Below are 21,233 nucleotides of genomic sequence, written 5' to 3'. Positions count from 1 at the left end.
GCATTACATTGCATAAATGCTAAGGATCCCTAGTGTTTGACTTGTATAAACAATATTCTGCTCTGTTTTTCATTGTAAATTAGAATTTATCTACCATTTTGCCTCAAATTTCACTTACCCCAATTATCTCAAATGGACTTGACCAAATGGCTAATCTGGTCTTACAAAAAATTCTTCGCGCGCACCTGTCGCCGCACCGAAACACACTTCAAAATCAATACTCAGTAAAAATTAGTTGGCTTTCCAATTTTTATGTTCTGTTCAGTAAGGAATGCTGTTATAGCATTCTTCTGCCAGCTCTTGAAACTCCTGAAACAAAGCAGTTTTTAGGGTCAATACTAACTTGAGCAACAAGGAATCGCCAAAGCGTAAAGCCTGTAAAGCCTATCAGCCATATCATAGCCAGGCAAGAAAGCATTGTAATTAATCTATATTTTTATGCTAATTGTAAACTAACTAATCCTAATGGAATAAGCAAATTAATCTACAGTCCCAATGTCTCCTTGTTTTTCATTTTAAGACGCTTACCCTACGCTACCTAAGCGATTATCTATGATATTGGTTCCACATACGATATAGATAATCGGTTCCATGATATGATACAGATAACATGAGTCATTTAGCTTATTTTATGAGATATTCTAACATGATGTCCGAGGAAAGATAGCAAGATTGAGTTTTTGTTTTGTATGCAAAAGGCATAAAGGTTAGTAAAGCTCACTTGTGGTCGAGATGTGCGAGAATTTCGCCACCCGGGAAAGCAACTCTAGTGGCCTCATATGCAGCTAATATAGACTGTCTCCAAGTTCCACCAATCTCCGCATTTGCTTCTCCTTTCGCTTGGTTCGGATCTTCCATCGGAATTGAATATCCGGAAAGGAGGTGACCCACCCAAACATCGTCTCTCCTGTATATTGTTTTACACAAAAACATGCATTAACGAGAAGATACAATGTCTATCAAAAGTCAGAGAGAAAAATTAAATTACAAGGATAATGACTGCTCACAATACTACATCCATATGCCGAGGCGTGTAGTGTCCACCACCTATCCCAAGAAGGACTTTCTTCTTATCATTCTCCCTACAAGATCATGAGATATAGATTCAGCTTAGAAGTTAGAACAAATTTTGAAAACTGCAGCACGAAGATATTACATTAAAGAAAACAAACATGATCTTTCTCAAGAACTATACTCCATAAGATGCATTATGCAATGTCGGCAGCATTAGAACAATTTTAAAAGAAATCAAGAGCAGATGCTAAATTATAGTCCACGAAGTCGAGCGTGAAAATTGGAAGACTATAGTTAAACATATTTTCCATCTTGCGAAACAGAGTGAGAATGACTGAATGATGCTATCTGAAAACACATTACACATGACCTCATGTAAACACCAAATACGGAACAAAAGTGCAATTGGCTTCATCATTCTACCTGCTCCAGTTTCCGACATCTGTCCCTCCTCCGAGTCCAAGTCCTTCCCATACTAACTACAACAACACAAACACCATCATCTCAGTAAACAAAATAACTATATTATTCCTAATCAGCTCCTACCCTACTCCATTTATTTAGGTATAGATAGTTAAGAGATAAAATTCCTTATCGAAGGAATTTCGTAGAAGCAAAATTCTACATATCGATGCAAAGTGAAGAAAGCACAAATCCATTCAACCTGAGCCATTACTTGAGCAGCATCCTGTCTTTTCCAATAATCTTCGGTACTGCCTATACCATAAAAGAAAACCAGTTTATATTAAGCTATTCAACAACAAAGTGTTTTCACAAGTCATAACCAAATCAAATAACTCCTTAGTGATTTCGTATATTTTGTATTAAGGTCTACTCTCTTTAGTGATACTTTTCTAAGTATTCTACAAGTCGTCATCAAATCACCGAGAGAGAAATTATACCATCTTAATTTATTCATTCAAAATTCAAATGTATTTATCTTCCCCCCTTTCCCCCCTAAAGTCATAGCTAACAGCTTCTAATGAAACATGAGAATGCTGTTGAGATGGCGCAAATTACTTAAAAGAACCAAAAGATATTAGCGTTGTACCCAAAAAAAAAAAGGATTCCAACACATAAAAGGGTATCGGTACAGGTGAGAGATGGTTAATTGAGGACCAACTTAAGGACAGTCAACAATTCCAATAACCCGAAATCATGTTCCTCCACCAAGTATTAAACTACAATAACACTGATGATTACAAGCTTCACCTATATTTCTCTTTGAACATCAGTTTTTTTTTTCTCCCACCCAAAAAACTTGAAAGATGGAACCTTCTACACGACTAACAAGTACTCGCAAAAGGGAAAGATGAATATGAATTGAATGTGAGATTAAACATCAAGATAAAGAAAGACGGTCTTGATTTGGAAACCAAACATTGGGGGAATAGTAATGAATTTATACCCTAATAATAGATTATGCAATGTACTTATGATATATGGTATATCAAATCCATCAATTCAGAACAGATCTAAGAGGAAGAAAAGAGCACTCACCAATCTCAAGAAACATTGTTGGCTTATTCGTGAATGGCCCGTGATGAGTGGCCTCCAAAGTAATCTAAATTGAGGAAACATATCAAATTCTGATAGCATAGCTTTTGAAAAGTACAATCCCATTATCAAAAACACAATTTGACAATAAGCCATTTTTGTCCAACGGGAAAGAAGGCATGTAGTTTTGAAAAGTGCTAAATTTAAGAAGAAATGCTCGAAATATAATTGGAAAAAGGCTCATTTCTCGTAGTGAAAATTGACATGCAGGAAAGAATCAAAAGGCTCTAAAGAAAGGCATTCTGAATTTCAATTGCTCAAAAGGAAACACACCTCAAATTCAGGGACCAGATTATGAGCTTGAGCCAATTTCTTCAAAAGTCGAAGCCAAGGACCTATCCGAGGATTCGGCAGTGCAGCCCATCCCGGTTTCCCACCCTGCGGTGGAACATCACCCTCGCGCAAATGAGGAACTCCTGCGCACACGTTCCACCAAAAAATGATCGACACACACATTTTTACTCCACATAATATAAAAAAGAAGATAAAGAGTAGATCAAGTCCGTTATATCCATTATATTCGATTCTTGAATCAACCAAGGGCATGAAGACTCACCCTTTCAAATTTTAAGGTAACACATGTCTGAAAAGAAAAAATCTACTTATCATTTCTTGATTAAGAAACACAACACAAGTGTAAAAATTAGATCAAGTTTGTTATATCCGTTACATCCAAATTTCATATCGACTAAGGGTCGAAGGGGACATTTTCCTCGTGAAAGAGTCACCCTTTCAACTTTTAGGTTGCATTTGGATATTGCCTTAGGATAAAAATACAGATACATCCGGGGACACAAAGCCCTTAATCTAACTCATGTCTAACAAAAAAAAAAAAAAAGAAGTCCACTTATCATAGCTAGAATTGAGAACTAGACAAAACATATTAAAGAAACATGAAAGAACTATACAAGTTGCTATCCCAAGCAAGAACAGAAGAAGAGGGCAATCAAGACAAGAAATTAATACCAATGGGATGAACAGTGAGGGCAGGTTTGTTAGAAACAGCAGTGTGCTTGCTGAAGAAGATGACCTCATCAACAACCTCACCAGTCTTCTCTTCCCACCTCTTGTCCAAGTCATCCTCCACCACTATGCTCTTCCCATGAAGCAAAACCCTCACCCCTTCATTACAGAAACTCTTCATATCATCCTATAATAAAGAATCAAAGGTGTTGCAATCCATTAGATCAGAATAAATAATTCATAGAAAACAACCTAGAAATGAATTTTTACTAATTATAAGAAACATTACTAACTAATATCTAACTAACTCAATGATATCTACAGTAGAAAACGGTTAATAGTCAAAACAGTTGTTAATTCAGTTCTCGAAACATGAAATACCTCAAATTGATTTACTATCATATCTATCAGAATCAATTTGAAAATGAAGTATTGATAATTGAACCTGCAGATGGGGACCTGGTTGCCAAGCTGGCATGGCCAAGAGGGCATTGGCAGGGTTGATGGAAGCAGGGTCGGAGGTTGTAGCAACAAGAAGAGTCACCATTGCTGAGTGGTGGTGGTGCTTCACTTGAATTGAATTTGATGATGATGAAGAAGAAGAAGAAGAAGAAGAAGTAGAAGAAGAAGGTGAAGGGAATAATAATGGTTTGGAATTTGAAAGCGGTATTGAAGAAAAAGGTGGTAGCACACGGTTAAGGTAAGTGCTAGTAATGAAAAGTGGAACACTGGCGGCTGCAGCTGTTGTCCAACAAAAACCAATCGTACGAAGTAGCATGTTATGTCTTCTGCCACTGATTTACCAAGGACCAAGGACTAAGGAGTAAAACCCATTCACTTTAATCACATTCATGAACTTATGCTTCTCTTGCATCTTAACAAAAATAAATACAATATTAGATCTAGACAATTTTTGGTCAAAAAATTTCCTTCCAAAAAAATCAAGAAAAGCATTTAACTTTATGTAGTGACGGATCTAAAAATTTTAAATTTTAGAGACAAATATCTATTATATAAGAATAACAAAAAACTTTATATAGATATATCGATCGTCTTCATTGATTCCCCTTTTGGTGAAGCAAAAATATCTAAAAAGCTAAACGAAGAGAGCAATTTATGAATATCAGCAGATAGAAATGGAGATTAGACCATACAAGATTTTGACCTGCATATTCCCGAGATCACACACAACAGAAATTGACTTCTTGCCGATTAATTTGAACAAAAAAAATTAATATTAAATAGCACAAATTAGCACAAGCTCAATGAACATTAAAGTGATACAAATTGACTTCTTGTCAATTAATTTGAACAGTTGAAAAAGCCCAATAAATATTATTCTCCTTCACCTTAGCAAGATTAGTAGATTTTCCAACAACATTAACTCCAACAAATACAACAACATATGGTTTCCTTAGCTCCTTGGCAGCATGCACATCCCTGAATAGTGTCTAGGGGTTAAAAACTTAAATACGAACAGGGGCTTCTTCCATTGCTGCCTGTTTTGATTTTTGAACCACAGCGTCAGTACATGCCTTATAATAATTAAAAAGAAAGGCCAGAATTAAGGGGGAGACTGGTTCATACATGCACTGTTGAAGAGATCCTTGTAAATGAAGCTAGCTTCTTGCCTTCAAGACTTGCTGCCATTGATTCACATGGTTTCTCAGCTATTTCCTCAGCCTAAAAGTGATAGCAGTGTGGAAAAAATTAGCCAGTTTCATAGAGCAAAAGTAGCTTAATATAAACCACTTATTAGATATACAAGAGGAAACAAAAACAGGGTCCATAACAGATACATACCACATTCTTGGTCATCGACCTATCCTTCGGAGCTTTCAAAGCTGGATGCCTGGATCCAAGTCTGACTTCTCCAAATTGCTTTCCTAGCAATACTGAGCACAAGGAACTGCAGGAATATATAATTAGTCACTCTCAATTACATCAAATGATACCAACAAAAATTTATGCAACTTATGCTAAAAAAAAGTGAACCCAAAACGAAAAACATCTTGCTCACAACTTTAAAAACACAATGAATTAACATTCCTGCCCGAAGTTTCCACCCAAGTCTCTCCTAATGCACTACAGTATGGATATGGATCTCATCATTTCATATTAGAGCTTTGTCTCTAAGTCTAAATTTTTGTTCTCTTCTCTCTATAGCTATGCAATTTGTTGTTATTTAACACTTATAAAATGAGTTCTCGATGAGAAAAAGTATAAAATATTCAAATAAAGTTAAACACAAAATGTATATCTAAATATCAATTGCCCCCATGTTCCGGAGAGGAAACAATATTTAAAAAAATGAGGAGGAATTTTATATAAACATCCAAGCAATTTACTCCCAATAGTATCTACATATAACCAAGTAACCAAAACTCCAAAACCATTATGAAGACACAAATAGCAAGATTCAATAGTCAATAAAAACACCTACAAAAAACATACTCTTTCAACACTTATTCCACAATTAGAGGCTTGCTACACATACAAGTCTTTTTGACTTACAAGTTTTACAAGTTGTTACACATTAGGGTCTTTTAATGCGTTATTCAGTTTCCAAAGCGCTACACTCACCGTGAATTATGAACGACTCCTCTTCCTCTTCCTCTTCCTCCTCTTCTTCTTCTTCTTCTTCACTCACCGTGGATTATGAACAACTCCTCTTCCTCTTCCTCTTCCTCCATGTATTTCTTCATTATTCTCTTTGCCTTTTCATTAGTTGTTTTACTTGCGTTTATTACTGGTATTCTTGCTTCGTTTTTTTTCGATTTTCATGGTTTCTGAAATCAAGCTTTGAAATCATTTTGAAGATAATGGAACTTCAGAAATACACCCAAACGATTACAGAAATATACCCAAACGATTATAGAAATACACCCAAACGATATTTCTTCGTTATTCTCTTTGCCTTTTCATTAGTTGTTTTACTTGCATTTATTACTGGTATTCTTGCTTCTTTTTTTTTCGATTTTCATGGTTTATGAAATCAAACTTTGAAATCGTTTTGAAAATAATAGAACTTCAGAAATACACCCAAACGATTATAGAAATACACTCAAACGATTACAGAAATACACCCAAACGATATTTCTTCGTTATTCTCTTTGCCTTTTCATTAGTTGTTTTACTCGTTTATTACTGGTATTCTTGCTTCTTTTTTTTCGATTTTCATGGTTTCTGAAATCAAGCTTTGAAATCGTTTTGAAAAATAATGAAACTTCAGAAATACACCCAAACGATTATAGAAATACACCCAAACGATTACAGAAATACACCCAAAGGACACCTTATGCATAATTCAGAACTCTTTCTCTTTCTCCTCCTCATATTCTGCTGCTTCTTCTTCTTCAAAAATGATTTCAGAGCTTGATATAAAAAAATAATGAAAATCAAGAATAACGAAAAAAGAAAACAAAGAGAAAAGCACGTAAATGAAGAAGGAGAAAGAGAAGGCAAAAAACGAAAGAAAAGAAGAAGAAGAAGAGGAGGAAGAGGAAGAAGAATGTGCAGCAAGAAGAAGAAGACGGTGCAGTGAAATTGTGCAGTAACGTTTGAAGAAGGAGAAAGAGAAAGCAAGAAACGAAAGAAAAGAAGAAGAAGAAGAAGAGGAAGAAGAATGTGCAATAACGTTCAAGCGCGTTAATATAATAACTTGTAAAGACTTGTATAAAAAAATGCTTGTATATGGAGAATTTCTCTTCCACAATACATCACTCCAAAACCAAACTGAATTTTGCCACATTAAAAACAGAGCACTACAATATTATGAACCCAACAATTGGACAATGCAGCATGTGCCTAAAAGCAACCCTAATTGATATCAACTTAATAAAACATAAAACACTTACATCTCATGAAAAAGGACACCATTGACATTCCTCCACTAAACAGGAACAGTCAAAACTCCAACTGAAAACTTCTTCAAACTTCCCATGAATTAGAATTCTACATAATCAAGCAAACAATTGTAAACTGTTCAAGGAAGTTACATAAGCAAGCCATACCCTGCACATCGGACCAGTCAAGAAACCATGAGCTAAGCATTGTCAACAAGAACATCATCTACTTCATTCTCACTCTCCAAAATACCCACCAAAAACATGCAAGTTTCAACATCCCACATTCAAACAATGATCAAGGAAGAACAATGAGGGAAACAGAAGATGGAAAGATATAACCGGAGATTCAATACACAAATACAAAAAGCAATTCCATATGCAAAGATTAAGAACACAAGGATCAAACTCCAGAATTGGCATACACACATGAACAAATTGCAAACCACAAACCCTAACAAATCAATTGGCAAGAAAACACACAACAATCCAACACACAAAACACAGAAACAACAGGGTCAAGCGGTGGGACAGAACCAGAGCATGATTCAGATGCAACATCGCAGCAGGCCGTACCAACAGTGACTAATGTGTGCAGCGAGCACCATTTCCCGATTCCTTACCAACCCTAACCATTTGAAACCGCAAGCCATCATCATCGCTGACATCAACCACGGATGGTGACAATTTTCACCTTTTAAAAGAAATTCTGAATGCAGAGAAAATTCCGAATCAGCGAAGAACTCACGAGCTTTCTATTTATGATAGATAGATATGAAGCAAAGGGTTTGTACCTTAATCTTGAGGACAAAATTAAGGGCTTCTTCCATTGCAATAGGTTTTAGAGGACTCCATGGCCTTTAAACAGCTCTTTCAATTTGATGTTTGGAATTCCAACATGTTCTGCTCAATGATCTGTGCAACTATTAAATTTAATTCCAAATCTTCCTTGTTTGTCAGCATCACAACATGACCATTCTTCATAGACATCAGTGGCTGATGCTCCTGTTCTAATGGAAAGTATCGAATTTGAAGATACTGATAACTAACCTTCTCCAAATGAGTTTAGACCTCAAGACCATTTCATTAGCCATAAAGTGAGTTTGGTAGTCTCAACAACCAACTTTAGTGTTGAAATAAAGAATGAGCCCTTCAATTTTCAGAAGCCAAACTGAATTCCATAATGTACAGATGGCTGATCAGATCAATAAGTCTGAGAATATCTTGAAATTGATATGCAATATGAGTCTGAGACCACTATTTTTTAAGTTATATTACTTCAAATAAATAGAATGCATCTTTTGATCTGGAGAAATCCTCGAATCCCTTACTCAAGTGGTTTAAAACTCCGTAAATTTCTTCTGAATATGTACAACACTTATCATCAGCAACAAATTTGTGGATGGACTGGTCAATTTCTATGAAACTCCAAGCAGAAATGGTTGACACTCCCCTTTTTTTCATAAGTCTTCTCATCTCGGAGACGCCTTCCCATTTGCCCGTACTTGCATACATGTTTGCTAGAAGGATGTAATATCCACTACGTTGAGGCTCCAATTCTATCAAATACTTCCCAACTCTATGTGCCAGTTCAACATGACAATGCATCATGCATCCGTTGAGCAAAGACCCCCATATGGCTCCATCCGGTTCTATTGGCATCCTAGCAACTAACGCTAAAGCATCTTTGATTCGCCCGCCTCGCGCCAAAACATCAACCATGCATCCATAGTGTTCAATGGATGGTAGGATGCCATATTTTCTACTCATTTGTTCAAAAAACCACCACGCTTTAGTCAACAAGTCCTTGTGATTGCAGGAAGTTAGAACACCAACAAAAGTAACTGCATTGGGTTTGGGTCCAACCTTCTCCATCTTATCGAAAAGCTCAAGAGCCATATAATTCTTTCCATTAATAGCCAAACCCAAGATCATAGCACTCCAAGTGGCAACATCCTTACTAGGCATACTATCAAACACTGTCTCTGCCTCTTCCACCCACCCACACTTGGTGTAGAAATCAATCAATGCAGTCCCCAGTTCGAGTTCATACTCCAAACCATTTTCTTCAATGTAACTGTGAATCCATTTGCCTTCTTCAAATGCACCCACAGCAGCACATGCATTGAGCACACTCACCAGAAGAGAGCCATTCAAATTAATAACATTTCCACAACACTTGAGCTCATGGAAAACTTGAATGCCCTCATTGAAACAACCATTCCTCACATACCCAGACACCATGGCGCTGTAGGATACCTCATTCCTTTGCGGCATCTCATCAAACAACAGCCTTGCTTCCTCAACTAAACCATTATTACAATAACCAGTAACAAGACCAGTCCAACACACCACATTCTTGTTGGAACTTTCATCGAACACCTGCCGTGCAGCACCAACTTCTCCATGATCACAATAAACACCAATCAAAGAACTCACTACAAAAGCGTCATAATCCACACTCCCCAACTTCACCACTTGGGCATGGGCTTGTTGGAGGAGAGACAAAGATCCACGGCAAGACTTGACGAACATGGTGAAGGTGTGAGAGTTAGGCCTAACACCAGTGGCTAGCATTCGTTTGAAAAGCATAAAACAGTTGTAAAACTGTGAATCTCTTGAAAAAGCTGTTATCATGACATTGAAGTCAAACACAGTGTGAATTGGCATGTGAATGAAAAAGGCCTCTAAACAGCGCATATCGCGGCGGTTGCGCTGGTGGTGTCGGAAATAGAAGGCCAAGAGTCTGCTGGAGACGTAGGAGAATCTTGCAAGGCCATTGGTGATGGCGTGGGCGTGGATTCGCTTTAACTCTCTCGTGCTTCGATTTATGGTTCCTTGCAAGAGACGAAGCCATGGTGGAATTGAGCACATAGCAGAGAGCGAAGAACAAATTCAGGTTTTAAACAATGAAGCTCATAAATTCACAACAATCTCTTCTTCATTGTAGGAAGCAAACTTGATCAAGAAAACATGCATAAGCTCAGTTTCATATACTGCTTTCTTAAAAATTTAATTCTTCAAATCATTATTCTAATATTTATATTCAATTATTTTATTTAAAAATTTTATTTAATTTTTAATAAAATCAATAAAAATTTGATATTTGAATATTTTTAAGTAAAAACTCAAGTGCATTCAACTTCATATATAATTGATAGTTGAGAATTATTAAATAATTTAAATAATTTAACTAAATTTTTATCTAATAACTCTTTGTTATTAACTTTACATAAGTACTTGAATTTTCACAATATTTTTATCAATATAAATTTATCTTATAAGTTTATTTTATGAGTAATTTTTTAGTATTTTAAAATTTTTTGAATCTTTTTTATATTTTATTTTTCTTAATGTTTTAAAATTAATAGAAATATTAACTTAAAATTACGAATATCAATCTATTCTTTTGTGATATTTCGCTAGTGAACGTGAAAAATAATAATCATTTCGTAGTTTGTCATATTTCACACTAAATATGCAAAATCCATTTAAAAAATATTCCACTTATTTCATTATCATATTCATACCTACAAAATTTTTTTTTTCAATCTTTACACATTTTCTTAAATAATATACATTTTATTTAAATAAAAAACCGTAATTTTGTTTATAGAAATTCTTTAGTAACAATAAATTGAAATACAAACCAAACTTTTTGACCCTCTTTTTTCCTGAAAATGTTTCAAAACCCCAAAACCCCAAATCTATGTATAACAGATGTTGCATTCATTCACCGCTATCTCTCTCTCTCTCTCTCTCTCTCTCTCTCTCTCTCTCTCTCTCTCTCATTGAGTCACTAACATTGAAAAAATGAAAAGTTACGCTTTTTTTGGGGGATTTCGGTTGTGGCAGTTGCAGGTGGTAACGTTCAAGCTTCAACGGTAAAGAGGGCAAGAACTATGGCTACTGAGTCAGCAATGAAGGCTCCTTTCACCAAATATGTTGAATATCTCAATGACCTTGTAAGTATTCTTATTGATTTCATACCCTACTTTAACTATTTTGCTCTTGTTTCATTCGAAGTTTCAATTTTTTCTTTTTGATGATTCGTTATTTTAGTTTGTACGACACTCTGATAGATTTTCAGTAGCTAGTGGAAATTGAGTTGAACTTAGCTGAAGTGTAAATATTCAGGTGCATAAATTTATAATTTATTTTTAGATGATGTATATTTGAAGCATTATGAAGTGTTTAGGAAGTGATTGAGGGATCACTGGAAGGTTTAATTGGCAATATCATGTTATTCATAGCATTTTGTTTTCTAAATAATTATATTTACTTGAATTGAAATGAAAATTTCTCTCTCCAAACTTATGCTTGGGAGAGTGGTGAACTGTTTGATCATTGCATTAGAAATGGGAGTTTTGGGATATTAAATTAGAATCACTGATTGTTTTTGTTTGTTCTTCTCTCCAACACCCCAACTCAGAAACACGCTCTAAAGGATTAGTGCTTTGAAGTGGGAGGGTTTGTTTATGTAGGAAGCATTGCACAACAGACAAGCTCACCTAAAATGTTGTGTTACTAGTTTACTTTCTCAAGAGTAGTGGTTTCAATTCATTCTGGATGTTTAGAATTGATAAACTTAGCACACACAACGTGGCCCTTTAAGAAAATTCTTTCAATGATGATATCTTGAAACATGCTTTATCTTAATTGTTATATGCTGCTCATTGTTAAGTTTGTACTTTGTAGAATGAGAAACGAGAAAGAGTGGTTAAAGCAAGTCGTGACGTAACAATGAACAGCAAAAAAGTCATATTTCAAGTTCACAGGTTAGCTTTCGCTTTTCCATTCTTCTCTCTCTGTTTCTCTCTTGTGCCGTGTGAATGATTGGTTGGATATTTTAGGATCTTCAACTGATTCAAGTGCCGTCTCGGATCAGCTAAATTACATAAACATGATCGTTATGCGGCCTTTGTTTTGATTATTTTTGCCAATGCTTTATTATATATACTTTCAATTGGTCATCTGAATCAACTTCTCATTTTGTTCCCTGGATGTACTACAATGAGTTTATTTTCTATTAGTAGTAAGTTTATCTTAATAATCACATTATCCTCATATTCAGACTTTATACATATCCGTTGCTTTCCTTTGTTCTTTGTTAAATCTGTGAACAGTGTGAGTTTTAAAATGTTCTATCTTAATTAAAACAAAAAAAAAATTATAAGAAATGTGAAACCAAAATCTACTTGTGATGGCTACTGATTTATTCTTTCATGTAATGTTGATCTTTCTGATATTATTGGCAATATTTTATTTTAATGTCTTAACTAGGATGAGTAAGTATAATAAAGAGGAAGTACTTCAGAAAGCTGAAAAGGATCTAGCAGCAGTGACAAATCAGTACATGTCTCGATTAGTCAAAGAATTGCAGGGTACCGATTTTTGGAAGCTACGACGAGCATACTCACCTGGGGTATGCTTAATGTAACTTTTTTATTGGTTGAGGACAAAAATACTTTCATCTGATACATGCCTTTGGTGTTTGTAGATACAAGAGTATGTTGAAGCAGCTACTTTCTGCGGTTTCTGTAAAAATGGAACGCTTTTGACGCTTGACGAGATAAACAACACATTGTTACCACTTAGTGATCCATCACTTCAGCCTCTACAAATAAATATCCTTGACTATCTATTAGGGGTGAATATATTTTTCCCTTTAATTTATTATCCATGTCAGTGACTTATTTATGCTGTTAATAGAATATTAGTAGATATAACACATACACTAACACCATATAACAATATGTTGCCATTCAAAGAGATTATTACAAGTGCTTGATTTGTTTATAATGAATATAACCAATTATGTTGGCCTTCTTTCTAAATACAGTTATATGATTTTTATAGAACATGAAATATGCTTTAAATCAAATTGTGATTTTCCCCCGACGCTGTTTTTTGAAGGTGCTGAACATTTTCTTACAGCTTGCAGATTTGACTGGAGAACTGATGCGTCTGGCTATCGGTAGGATATCAGATGGTGAGCTTGAATTCGCTCAGAAGATATGCAGATTTGCACGTGATATATACAGGGAGCTTACGCTTGTAGTGCCACATATGGATGATAGTCATGATATGAAGACAAAGATGGAAATAATGCTCCAAAGTGTCATGAAAATAGAGAATGGTAATGTTAGCAACACTGAAAATTTCATTCTATAAACTTTTATGCCTTAAATTTAAAAGTCTTGCTTGAGTCACGAAGAGAGTAATATAGCAATTGATGGAGAAAGAAAAAGGTTAAACTACTTTTGGGGTCATTTTCTTATAGTTTCATTGTATTTTCAGTTAGGTCCTTAAAATTTAGAAGTTTGTAATAAAGTCTTATATTGTATAAAAGTTTTCAATTAGGGTCCTATAATTTGAAGAAAACCTTGGAGCAATGGTTGAATTGTCTCCGTGTGACTTCAAAGTCACTAGTTTAAGCTGTGGAATCAGCCACCTGATGCAATTATCAGGTTCAGGTTAGACTGCCTACATTATTCTCTTTGGGTGCTGTCTTTCCTCGGACTTTACGTTAATGTGGGATGCTTGTATGCCGGGCTGCCCTTTTTTAGGGACCTATATGTTAAACATTTGTAGTTCCAATGATTTAAAAATTTATATTTAAGTCCCTCAAATATTTTTTAGCCAAGTTATTTTATTTTGAAAATTTTGTGATATAGCCTCTAGATGATAAAAAAAAGTGCTCTGTTCTCTTAAGTCAACCCTTAAGTGCTTGATGTTATTCCTGCATACATGTACTTGATGCTTATCAGAAGTGTATCTTCTTAATTTTTATAATGTATTTACATCTAGAGTTGTTCTTGCCCTTTAATTATGATGCGTGCATGAATGATGATAATGATGATTTCTACCTATGCATTCTCTACTCATATAATGAACTTTTTAGTTTGTCTTGAAAATGTTTCAGATCTTCTAATGTATTCAACTTTCACCCAAAATCTTGCTAACAAATGTTTCTTAATGTAGCTTGCTTTAGTGTTCATGTGAGAGGATCAGAGTATATTCCACTCCTTGGATCCGATGATCCGGGTTCTTTCTTAGTTGGAGTCGCAGATATCGAACTATGAGGTATGTCAATTCTTCTGTCGCCATCTTCCTTCATTTAAGTTGCCAATTTTCTATTTAACGATTTCCAACGAAGCCGGAGTTTACATATAACAGCAATCCATTGAATGTTTAAATTTTTAAGGTTGATATCACTGCACTAAATCAATATCAACAATATCGGCAAGGAAATTTTGCACTTTGTTCTCATCAAACATGGCACGAACAGTTGCGCCATTTTATTGGTAAAGTTTGAGCTGACCGCATAATCTTAGGGTTAGCTTGTACTAGATATTTTGAGATTAAAGAAATCATTGACAGGAAGTTTGAATTATGCAATGATATTAACATCCATGTTCCTTTCTACTTTATCACAAAATCTAGTAGCTATACATCATTGTGTCTATGTCTTCGTTTTGGCATTTAATCCATATAACTAACTAATTAAGCATAAATTAGCCATTGTAGAGTAGTATTTAGAATCTAATTGGTTGTAAATGTTTCTAAAGCAATAGTTAAAAAAATTCTCTTAGAAAATTGTTTCACTATTTACCATTTCAGTTTCAGAGTTGAAACTTTCCTGCACCTAAGTTTTCTTGTTATTATTATTATTATTAGAAAAAAAATTATTTGGCCCTTGTAATATCTTTTTCAATTAGATATAAACACAAGCTTTTATAAATATTTGTTGTTTTAAACCCTATTGTTATTTGTTGTGTTTATTTTGCCATTGCACTAGACCAATATATTAGTTTCAAGTCACTAAAGAGTTATGATAATATCTACCCAAAAAGAAAAGCAGTTTTCATAATGCAGGTTTTCTGAAACTAAATCACTGTATTTTCAGAATTGAATATCATACATGAGATGGAAAATTAACACTAAATTATACAATTAGTATTGACAACAAATGGTAATAATTTATATTTTTATTATTGCTAGCTACTTTAGCATTAAAAATAAAAAAGGAGGGATAATAGACATGCTAGTATTTATTAATCTATTTTAGTTTTGTTTTAAAAAAAAAAACTCTTTTTTAACCTCTCCGCATGAGCAACTAAGAAGTATAACAAGGCACAAAAAGAAAAATATAAGGGAAATTTAATTCACTATTGATGCTTCATCATAATGAGTATTTCAAAGACAAATTAACATATGCCTCACTAGAGAATCTTAAACCCTAAACTTAAATTCCTAGGTTATATTAAGTTGCAATTTGCAACAATAATTAATTATATCCTCACCCAAGCAAGCTAAAACGTTAACCCATGTTTAGCCAAAGTATTTTCAATAATTGTGTCCAATTTCTGAATCTTTTGAGTAGTGAGATAGTTTTTCCAATCACCAATTTTACCACGACGAAAGAAAACTTTAGCTTCTGCACCATTTGGTAATTTTCCATTCTTATTCACCTCTAAATTGCTTAGGTTATCAAAGCTACACAAGTTCAAGATATCATCCACCATGCCCTTAGATAACTCTTCTTTAGAAAATGGACATCCTATAAACTTAGCTAATTCTTTCAAAACCAATTCAGGATGCAATTTCATTTTCTCAAATGTTAGAATCATTATCTTGTCCGACCTTTTCAAGCTTTCTTTCTGATACCCTAATGCATGCTCCCAAAACGGTCCGAACGGACTGACTCCCCTACAGAACTGCTTGAACGATTCATCAATTGACCTAGTTTCTGGCCCAAGTTTGTTTGTAAAATGCCATAGCGAAACGAATACATCTTTAGGATCTCTACAAAGATACACTATCTTACAATTTACATTCTTAATTGATTCTGGCAAAGACACAAAAGGAAGATGAGTAGATAATAATCTCGGAGAGGGAATTGAATCAAGGTTAGGAACAAAGTCTTTTTTAGAATAGAGACTAATCTCTAAAAAGGGTACAAGAAGATGAGGGTTGTTAGTAAGCAAAGGATGATTCTTTTGAGCATTTGGATATTTGTGGCGGTTTAGCAATGCAAATGCTAAAGCTTTGATCCAAGTTGATCCTGATTTGGGAGTTGTAACAAGGATGATATCTTTTTCTTTGGCTTTAAAGTGTTTTTGGAGAGATAAGACTCCTTGAATGTGCTTAGTGTCATACCAAAAACCTTGGTATTTGTATATGTTCCTTGAAAGCCATCCTTGCTCTTTTGGCAAGGTTGATACCAATCCCTTCCATTCTTTACTTAATAAGTAGTCTTCTTCTTTTTCTTCTTCTTCAACACATTTGATCACATTATTAGAGAGTTGAGCCATTGCCATTTTGATAAGTCTCTAGGGTTGAATTTATGCATGTATGATGATGTTTCTAAGGTTCACCTTCATCTCTCATTATATATGAACTAGTATTGCTATTTGTATCTTATTAAATTTAGATAAATAATTCTTTTAATATATCACTTTATTTAAATGGACAATTTATATTTGGATAATCTTATATAGGAAGAGCATTTGCTATTTATCAATGTATTAAACATAAAACATAATTTATATTTAGACAACTAATGTTTTAATATATCACTTTATTTAAATAGATAATTATTTAGGATAGAGAAAGATAGACAAACTAAAAAAGAAAAGAAGCCTTAGACATAAAAAGATTAGATTGGGTTAAAAAAAATTAGGGCTATAAATTCCTAATAGCAACCTCCTCCTGAAAATAATAACAAAACATCCCCTGTTTCTTACCAAAAAAAAAAAAACATCCCCTGTTTATGATAGATCTCTCCTTGATATTCTCCAGTGCTATTATGATTATTCATTCAAATTGCATCACATAATAATACAAGAATATCTTGCTCAAACATAAGGTGTTGGCTCACAAATAATCCTTCAAGCACTATTATATGTCAAAATTAAACCACTTTCATGCCAAAGACAAATGATATTATCATCCCTGTTACCCTTCCAAAAAAATCAAGCACAACCTGGTTTAAGAGTCAACTTGTAAGATATAGTGTATCTATATATGTATGTAGGGATCCTTAGCATAGCATTTCGTAAACAAGCTTAGCTTAGAATTTGGAGAAAGTTTGATAAAATGTTTGTTTTTATTTTCTATTATGTTTTCGCTTCATTGTTATATATGCTCGAATTTTTTTTCCCACATTTTGGCCTGTTAAGATTTTGGTCTTTCAAAAGGAGAATTTATTTTAGAATTTTGATTTTCAATTCAAATGTATTTAGGAACTAAAAGAATACTTTATCCTTAATACTATTCGTAACAATGGAGACTATTTAAAACTGGTGATTGGTTCAAACATTTTTTGTTAATTTTTCATGGTATCTTTCAATTTGACAGACTAAAGACTAATCTGTCACAGATCAAAACTTCATTTAAAGATTTACTGCTGGCTAATGAATTGCTGTATGTGCAAAGCGGGTAAAGAGCATGAAATTAAAGGGACATGCAAGCTTTGCGAAACGGTTTTAAATTGTTGTTAGTGTTTGTGTATATATATATATATTAGCAGAAAATCTATGGTTTGATTTTTCTAAGACTTGCTAAAACAATAAGAATGAAAATTTATAAGGATAAGGTCGCAAGAAGTAGTTGTAAAATATTATCAGTTTTCAATTTTTCTATATATTTACTACTTTTAAGATTGTGCAAAGAAAATGTAAAAATAGAAAAAGAAAATTAGTATAATCATATTTTTCGTTTTCTCCTTAAAAGAAAAAAAAAATTTCTAAAAGAAACATTGAAAAAAAATAAAAATTAAAATATAAATCAAATAAATGACAATATTATATAGTTAGCATAATTTAATTTACTGAGAATTCAAGTGTAATCAACTTCACGTAAAATTGATTTTTATTATTTTCCAAGCATATATATAAGGTGAAAATTCAAGTGTAATCAACTTCACGTAAAATTGATAATTGAGAGTCGCTAGATGAAAATTTAGTCAAATCATTTAACGATTCTCGACTGTCAATTTCATGCGAAGTTAACTACACCTGAGATTTCACTCACGGCTGGTTCTACTATGGGGAAAGAATAATATGGTCCTTTAAGGACTTGAGAGGTTTTATAAAATAAAAAAGTTGTAGGGGTTGATTTATAAATAAAGATGAGTTGAGAAAAATTTGGTTGCTTCACTCAAAAAAATGAAAATGAAATTTTGGGTTTTCAAATGGCGGGAACAGTGCCTTTCTGTTTTCCCGTTTCTTCTTTTCGTTAGTTCTCCTATGTTCTAATATTATGCTCATCTTAACTGGGCTTTTTTTAAAATAAATAATTTATTTATTTTAATTATCAAAATAAATAATTGGTAGCGTATTTATTAATTTAAATAGATGATTTATCTTTTTTATTATTTAAAATAGACTGTTTAACTTTTTTATTATGTTAAATTGTTCATCTTTCCTATTATTTGAAACGTTCTATTTTTAAGAGTTTGGTCCAATTTTAAATTATTTTTGTGTCCACTCTGATAAGAGGACACAGAGACACTAACAAGAGACACATTTTATTTTTTATTTTATTATTTTTTAATTTATTATAATTATATTTTTTATTATTATATTTTTTTCCAAATTTATTAATTAAAAAATGATAATAATTTAAATTTTTATAAACTGTGCTAGTTTATCACCAAATAAAATATAATTCGAAGTCTTGTCTCATCCTATTTTAAAAACCAAATACAGCTAAGCCGACGGAAGATCCTTCGCGGTACTGAGCTCCATTTAAGGGTTTGCCGCTGGTCAATGGGTTGCTGTATGAACAAGGCGAGATTCGAACCCCCGACACTTGCTTAAGCGGACTAGTGAGCTAAGCACTAGACCAACTCAACTTGGTTTATTATTATTATATTATTATTATTATTATTATAGTGGACACTTTTGCTTGTGAGTTTTTTTTTCTTGTTTATAATTTGTTTTATGAGTTTTTTTTTCATAAAAGAGTAAGTAGTAGCGTTACAATTTTGTTAACCAGTGTCCAATATTAGTTTAAAATATTTGTTCTTTATACACGTCTGTTAAAAGTCCAAGTTACAAAAAAAAACCCATAAACTTAACCCTTTCTTAATTACATCTAAATAACAATGCTTTCATTAATGATTGAGGCTTCTTTATAATTATTATAAACTTTGGGTAAGAATATAAATACACATACTAACCTGTATGAATATGATTGATTAACAACCACACATTTAGAATCAAATTAAAGTATCTTTTAAGGACCACCTGATATTTTCACCACCATAGCCAAATCCTTCACTTATATATAAACATGTGTTTTCAGTTAGACATATCAATGTGTGCACATCATACAAAAAATGTCATCACAGCTTGGTCAACCGTCTCTTGTGCCAAAACACTTGCAAGATGATGAAGACTTAAGCCAAGAATGTAGAGACATGATATCAACATTGCCAAAGGAACAAGGTTGGATTGCAAACCATGTCTACCAATACCAAGGATTTTGGTACAACCTTAGGCAGATTCAAGGCCTCCTATCTTGTCAAAAACATTTTCAATCCCATGACATTAATAATGATATCATAATCCTTGCTACCATTCCAAAATCAGGTACTACTTGGCTTAAGGCTTTGACTTTTTCATTACTTAACCGCAACACATATCCAAATACACATGAAAATCACCCTTTGCTCACTACCAACCCTCATGTTCTTGTACCCTTTTTAGAACTCAATCTCTTTGGTAATTTTGATGATGATAAAGTAGAGATTAACCCTAATAACCTTATTGAATCATCATTATTTGCCACTCATCTCGCTTATGTCTCATTGCCGAAATCACTGAAAGAGTCGAGTTGTAAAATAGTGTATCTATGTAGGGATCCGAAAGACACATTTATTTCGCTGTGGCATTTCGCAAACTTAGGCCGGAAACTCAGGTAAAGAAATCGGTTGATGAGTATTTCGAGCAATTTTGTAAAGGAGTGAGTCCATGTGGACCATTTTGGGAGCATGTATTAGGGTATTGGAAAGAAAGCTTGGAAAGGCCAAAGAAAATTATGTTTCTAAGGTATGAAGAAATGAAATTACATCCTACTTTAATTTTGAAAGAATTGGCTGAGTTTATAGGGTGCCCATTTTCCAAAGAAGAATTAGATGAAGGCATGCTTGAAGATATCTTGAAATTATGTAGTTTTGATAATTTGAGTAACTTGGAGGTCAACAAAACCGGAATATCACCACTATTTCATATTGAAAACAAAAGTTACTTTCGCCGAGGTCAAATTGGTGATGGAGAAAAGTTTCTCTCAAGTGAAATGATTGGACGATTGAATAAGATTACAGAAAATAAATTGGTTAAACATGGATTAAGATTTTAGCTTTTATTACACGCTAGTATAGCAATAGAATTAAGTTGTTTGATATGCTATTGTAAACTCTGCAAAATTAAGAAATCCAAGAACTTCTTGTGTTTTTATTTTATGTTTTATTTTTAATGTTTTTACTTTTATAATTTTACGAAAAAAACATTAAAATAAAAGATAAAGATAAAAATTAATTTTTTCAAATAAAATTTTAAAAGCAAAAACACTAGAAATAAACATTACAAACGTTAAAATAAAAAAGCCCTTACATTTTATGTTATTGGTTGAGTTGTTCTTTAAATTTCATGTCCTCTTTTTTTTTTAAGTTAAAAGTGAGACTCGAATTTTAAATCTCTAAATGAGAATAAAAAGATTATACCATTTGAGTCATAGTTCATTTTTTTTCATTATTATTTGTGTATGCATATTGATCTATTATAAATATTAGATGTTTACAAGCATACGATATTTAGATATAGATAAAAAATATAAAATTATGTT

At 33.3% G+C, this 21,233-nt stretch overlaps 4 protein-coding genes and 1 pseudogene across 8 annotated transcripts; 2 read left to right on the top strand and 3 right to left on the bottom strand.

Annotated features, from left to right (window-relative positions):
- LOC107477251 (D-aminoacyl-tRNA deacylase) lies at positions 1-4,348 on the bottom strand (the record flags this gene model as incomplete). Its single annotated transcript, XM_016097239.3, is given in 9 exon segments — positions 1-309; positions 722-907; positions 1,008-1,082; positions 1,438-1,493; positions 1,679-1,731; positions 2,515-2,578; positions 2,845-2,987; positions 3,538-3,721; positions 3,980-4,348. Coding segments are annotated over 9 exon segments (1,182 nt in total). The 5' UTR covers positions 4,313-4,348.
- A 399-nt stretch (positions 4,349-4,747) lies between these two features.
- LOC127744940 (pentatricopeptide repeat-containing protein At5g06540-like) lies at positions 4,748-10,310 on the bottom strand. 4 transcript variants are annotated; one of them, XM_052257833.1, is made up of 5 exons: positions 8,174-10,310; positions 7,956-8,088; positions 5,338-5,443; positions 5,122-5,217; positions 4,748-5,033 (listed from the first exon to the last, which is right to left on the bottom strand). In XM_052257833.1, the coding sequence occupies exon 1, from the start codon at positions 10,251-10,253 to the stop codon at positions 8,649-8,651; it is 1,605 nt and encodes a 534-aa protein (XP_052113793.1). In that variant the 5' UTR covers positions 10,254-10,310; the 3' UTR covers positions 4,748-5,033; positions 5,122-5,217; positions 5,338-5,443; positions 7,956-8,088; positions 8,174-8,648. The 4 variants fall into 4 exon arrangements, 1 of the variants encoding a protein (XP_052113793.1); XR_008006187.1 differs by lacking the exons at positions 7,956-8,088; positions 8,174-10,310 and adding an exon at positions 7,392-7,727; XR_008006188.1 differs by lacking the exons at positions 7,956-8,088; positions 8,174-10,310 and adding an exon at positions 5,558-5,767.
- An 875-nt stretch (positions 10,311-11,185) lies between these two features.
- Positions 11,186-19,317, top strand: LOC107477315 (uncharacterized). 2 transcript variants are annotated; one of them, XM_016097312.3, is made up of 7 exons: positions 11,186-11,344; positions 12,078-12,157; positions 12,663-12,804; positions 12,880-13,029; positions 13,317-13,518; positions 14,364-14,465; positions 19,094-19,317. In XM_016097312.3, the coding sequence occupies exons 1-6, from the start codon at positions 11,282-11,284 to the stop codon at positions 14,462-14,464; spliced, it is 738 nt and encodes a 245-aa protein (XP_015952798.1). In that variant the 5' UTR covers positions 11,186-11,281; the 3' UTR covers position 14,465; positions 19,094-19,317. The 2 variants fall into 2 exon arrangements, with proteins under 2 accessions (XP_015952798.1, XP_020993121.1); XM_021137462.2 differs by lacking the exon at positions 19,094-19,317 and adding an exon at positions 14,587-14,905.
- On the bottom strand, positions 15,695-16,702 carry LOC127747502 (cytosolic sulfotransferase 12-like). Its single transcript, XM_052261476.1, has one exon. It carries the CDS (start codon positions 16,700-16,702, stop codon positions 15,695-15,697), a length of 1,008 nt encoding a protein of 335 aa, XP_052117436.1.
- Positions 19,318-19,641: 324 nt separating the features above from the next.
- On the top strand, positions 19,642-20,834 carry LOC127744943 (cytosolic sulfotransferase 12-like; annotated as a pseudogene).
- The last annotated feature ends 399 nt before the right edge of the window (positions 20,835-21,233 follow it).

This window comes from Arachis duranensis, chromosome 1 (assembly GCF_000817695.3).
Source record: "Arachis duranensis cultivar V14167 chromosome 1, aradu.V14167.gnm2.J7QH, whole genome shotgun sequence".
In the NCBI taxonomy this organism is placed as follows: Eukaryota; Viridiplantae; Streptophyta; class Magnoliopsida; order Fabales; family Fabaceae; genus Arachis; species Arachis duranensis.
This window is presented reverse-complemented; position numbering and strand designations above follow the sequence as displayed.